The sequence below is a fragment of the Leptinotarsa decemlineata genome, unplaced genomic scaffold (assembly GCF_025532065.1).
Source record: "Leptinotarsa decemlineata unplaced genomic scaffold, Ldec_3_MD MMD2_tig00003736_RagTag_RagTag, whole genome shotgun sequence".
Lineage (NCBI taxonomy): Eukaryota > Metazoa > Arthropoda > Insecta > Coleoptera > Chrysomelidae > Leptinotarsa > Leptinotarsa decemlineata.
In genome coordinates this window covers 7,145,052-7,148,853 of record NW_027412593.1, presented here as the reverse complement: position 1 = coordinate 7,148,853, position 3,802 = coordinate 7,145,052, and the positions used below count along the sequence as shown (strand labels likewise).

Below are 3,802 nucleotides of genomic sequence, written 5' to 3'. Positions count from 1 at the left end.
GAAAGCGCTCGCATATAATAAATAGAAGTTGATAGAAGTTATAAAGCTTCAAATCCGTTTTGTGACATACGTTAATATTAATATATATATATATATATATATATATATATATATATATATATATATATATATATATATATATATATATATATATATATATATATATATATACCTTTACGGGGAGAAGGTATTCCAACAAACAAGAACATTTGAGAAACTTCGAACAAAGAGGTCCAGGCTTCTCTGCCAACTCACGTTCCTTCGACGCTGTAGAGACCAAAAAATAATTCCAAACTGCGTAAAAATAAATTATCACCTCAAGACCCAGGCCACAGAAAACATCATGAGAAGAACAAGTTTTGCACTCTTACGAGCCAACATCCATGACGCCAGAAGACAACTAAACGAAATAGACACACAACGGCTTAGACTACACACAACTTTAAGCAACATAATTCATCCACTAATATGGGATAAGATTGACACACTAGCGGAATTCCGAGCGGAAAATGACTTCGATATCACAACAGAGAAACAGAAGGACAAGTTCAACCGTCTCAGTCTGACACAAACAAGGAAAAACAACATACCAAGGATTGAGGCCACCAGAGTGGTTTACAACTATTCTAGCCAGCACCTAGATGAGGCATCCACTGAGGCGCTAGCTAAAGGTTTCAACTTTGCGGTCGCACCAGGCCGCATACCGGTTGAAAATATAATTAGCAATGTAGAATCAGCCCTGAATAGAATAGACGACAAGGAGACGCAAGAGTCAATTAGACAGGACATTGCACACATACTCAAAAATGCAAAACCGCCGACCAGAAATATACCCCATAAGGAATACCAAGCACTGAAAAATCTACGAGAGAATGAGGATATCATCATCCTACCAGCAGACAAAGGCAATGCAACAGTAGTGTTAAACACCATAGATTATGAAGCCAAAATGATGAAACTACTAGAGGATCCAGCCTACAAGAAAATAGTTAGAGATCCAACTACCTATCTAGAGAAAACCACAAAAACTGCCATCAATAATTCTCCTATCGACGACGAAATCAAAAGACATCTGATTCCAAGAGAGAAATCATCTAAGTGCCCTAAACTTTATGGACTCCCCAAAGTCCACAAGGAAGGGGCACCACTCAGGCCAATCGTGAGCTCGGTAGGCTCACCAGTGCATCAATTAGCGAAACACGTTGCTCATGTACTTCAACCACATGCGGAAAAGGTCGATTCATATGTGCGCAATGCCGACCACCTCATAGACATATTGAAAACACAAACGGTTAGTCCGGACGACATCCTTGTCAGCTTTGATGTAACCTCGTTATTTACCCAGGTACCCACCGGAGAGGCACTAGAAATAATCAAAAAGAAATACAAACCGGAAGAGCATATCATCACATTGGCGGAACATTGCATCAAAAACACTTACTTCATCTATAATGACCAACGATACAGACAAATTGAAGGGGCACCAATGGGCTCGCCACTATCACCCGTTGTTGCCAACCTCTTTATGGAAGAAATCGAAACCGAAGCAATAGCAACGTCACCCTTGAAACCTAAACTCTGGCTGAGGTATGTCGATGACATCTTCGTGATTTGGTCTCATGGTCACCAGGAACTTTCCAGGTTTTTTAATCATTTGAATGAAATCCATCCACGCATCAAATTTACGAAAGAAGTTGAAGAAGGCAACCAGCTCGCATTTCTCGATGTACTGATTATGAAAAAGCCAGACGGAACATTAGGTCACACGGTATATCGAAAGCCAACACACACGAACAGGTACCTAAACGCAAATTCACACCACCACCCAAAACAAATTCACGCGGTGGCAAAAACACTCATTACACGTTCGAGGAGGCTGGCAGACAACGATCACAGACAACAAGAGTTGAACACCATCGAAACAACGCTACAAATGAATAACTACTCAGAAAGAAGTATAAAAGCGGCTGCCAAGACCACACGGAAACAACAAAAAACTCGAGATACACCGGTCATAACAACCACACTACCATATATTGCAGGAACAACAGATAAAATCAGCAGAATACTTCACCGACATAACATATCAACTTCGTTCGTACCAGAACGAACAATTAGGTCCATGCTTCGTAATCCCAAGGATCAGATACCACTGGAATCACAAGGAGTGTATGAAGTACCATGCCATGATTGTGACAGGACTTACATCGGCCAGACCAACAGACGAATCAACATTCGCAAAGATGAACACAAACTAGCAGTGAAGGGAAAAGTCACCACGTCTTCTCTCTTCCAACACGTACTTCAAACAGGACATAACATCAATTTCGACAACACAAAAATGCTAGCAAGCAACGAAAACTTTTACTCACGAACAATCAGAGAGGCAATCGAAATTGAAAAACGACCTAATAATATGAACAAGAGGGATGATGCGCAAAGATTACCATCAACATGGAGATCCGTTTTATCACTTCGCACAAGCAATCAGACGGCTCAACTCCAGAGGCAAAACTCGGTACATGACAATACAGGTACAATAACAGAGACAGGAGAGGCAGCTCAGGTAATAAGACCAAAACAGGTAGTCGAGCAAACACAGGTAGTGGCAGCAACGCAGGTAAAGGGAAACATCCATCCCTATAAATTGAGACACAGAGTTCGAATTAATCAGTCTAGTTGAAAAAAACCACACATCACCAGAAGATGGCAAATGAGACTTTGCCGAAACGTTGTGAAAATAATTCTTATGGGGAGAAAATACACAGAACACGGAGCGAAACCCGAGAAAACAGCTCAGTATATATATATATATATATATATATATATATATATATATATATATATATATATATATACAGAGATATAGATATTATCGAGTGTGTATGATATAAATCAAAAGGGGGAAATTCGTGGTGATGTTAGATGCTTCAGAATGCTGGGTCTTTTAAGTGAAACCATAAATGTGCGGTTAGCTCCTGTTGGTGACACCGTGCATATGTGATGTTTTTTCATTTTTGGTAACCAGTTGTTGTCCACCTTTGTAATAACGTTAATGCAGTCAAGCTGCCCGGTACTGAAGATGCCCAACAGGCTGAAACAGCTGTCTACCGGCTGTCTAAGTATCTCTACAAAACATAAAACATTTTTTTTTATGGAAGTGACTGATAGTGATGATAATTTTAAGGAGGAAAATTTTGATTAGGAGAGTTTTTTTTCTTTTTGACATTTGAGAATGTAAGTATAAATTTGGCTGAGATTATGTAAATTAGTTATTTTATTCATGGTTCTATCATCATTGTTACTGTATACCATTTCCAGACAAAACTCTTCAATTAGTTTGATTCTGTATAAAGGACAGTGGAATTGTATTCCATTTTCTGGTCATTATCATTAACATGTTCTGATAATGCACATCTGTTTATGTTCCTCCTGCAATCACTTTTATGAGAAACGATGCGACTTTTTAGAGTTATTGATGTTTGTCCAATAAGTGATTTATTACACTCCATGCAGGGAATTTTGTAAACTATATTAGATTTTTCTTCATTTTCAGTTGGAGTTTTCACTCTGCTGTATAATTTTATTATTTTTGAAAACATTTACTAATTTGGAAGAGAGATTCTGAATGTTCATAATGACCTGTAAATGATTGTATTATTTTGATAACTCGATGAATTTGGAATTATATATTTGACGTAGGTATGATAGGATGGTGTCTAGTATTACAAAAATGTAGCTTATTTACTAATGCTTTTGGATATGAGTTTTCGAATAATATTAGAACAAACTTAAAAAGGTT

At 38.1% G+C, this 3,802-nt stretch overlaps 1 protein-coding gene across 1 annotated transcript; it reads left to right on the top strand.

Annotated features, from left to right (window-relative positions):
* Positions 1–343: 343 nt before the first annotated feature.
* On the top strand, positions 344–3,581 carry LOC141483530 (uncharacterized). The gene is made up of 2 exons (XM_074178206.1): positions 344–1,587; positions 3,557–3,581. The coding sequence occupies exons 1-2, from the start codon at positions 344–346 to the stop codon at positions 3,579–3,581; spliced, it is 1,269 nt and encodes a 422-aa protein (XP_074034307.1).
* Positions 3,582–3,802: the final 221 nt, after the last annotated feature.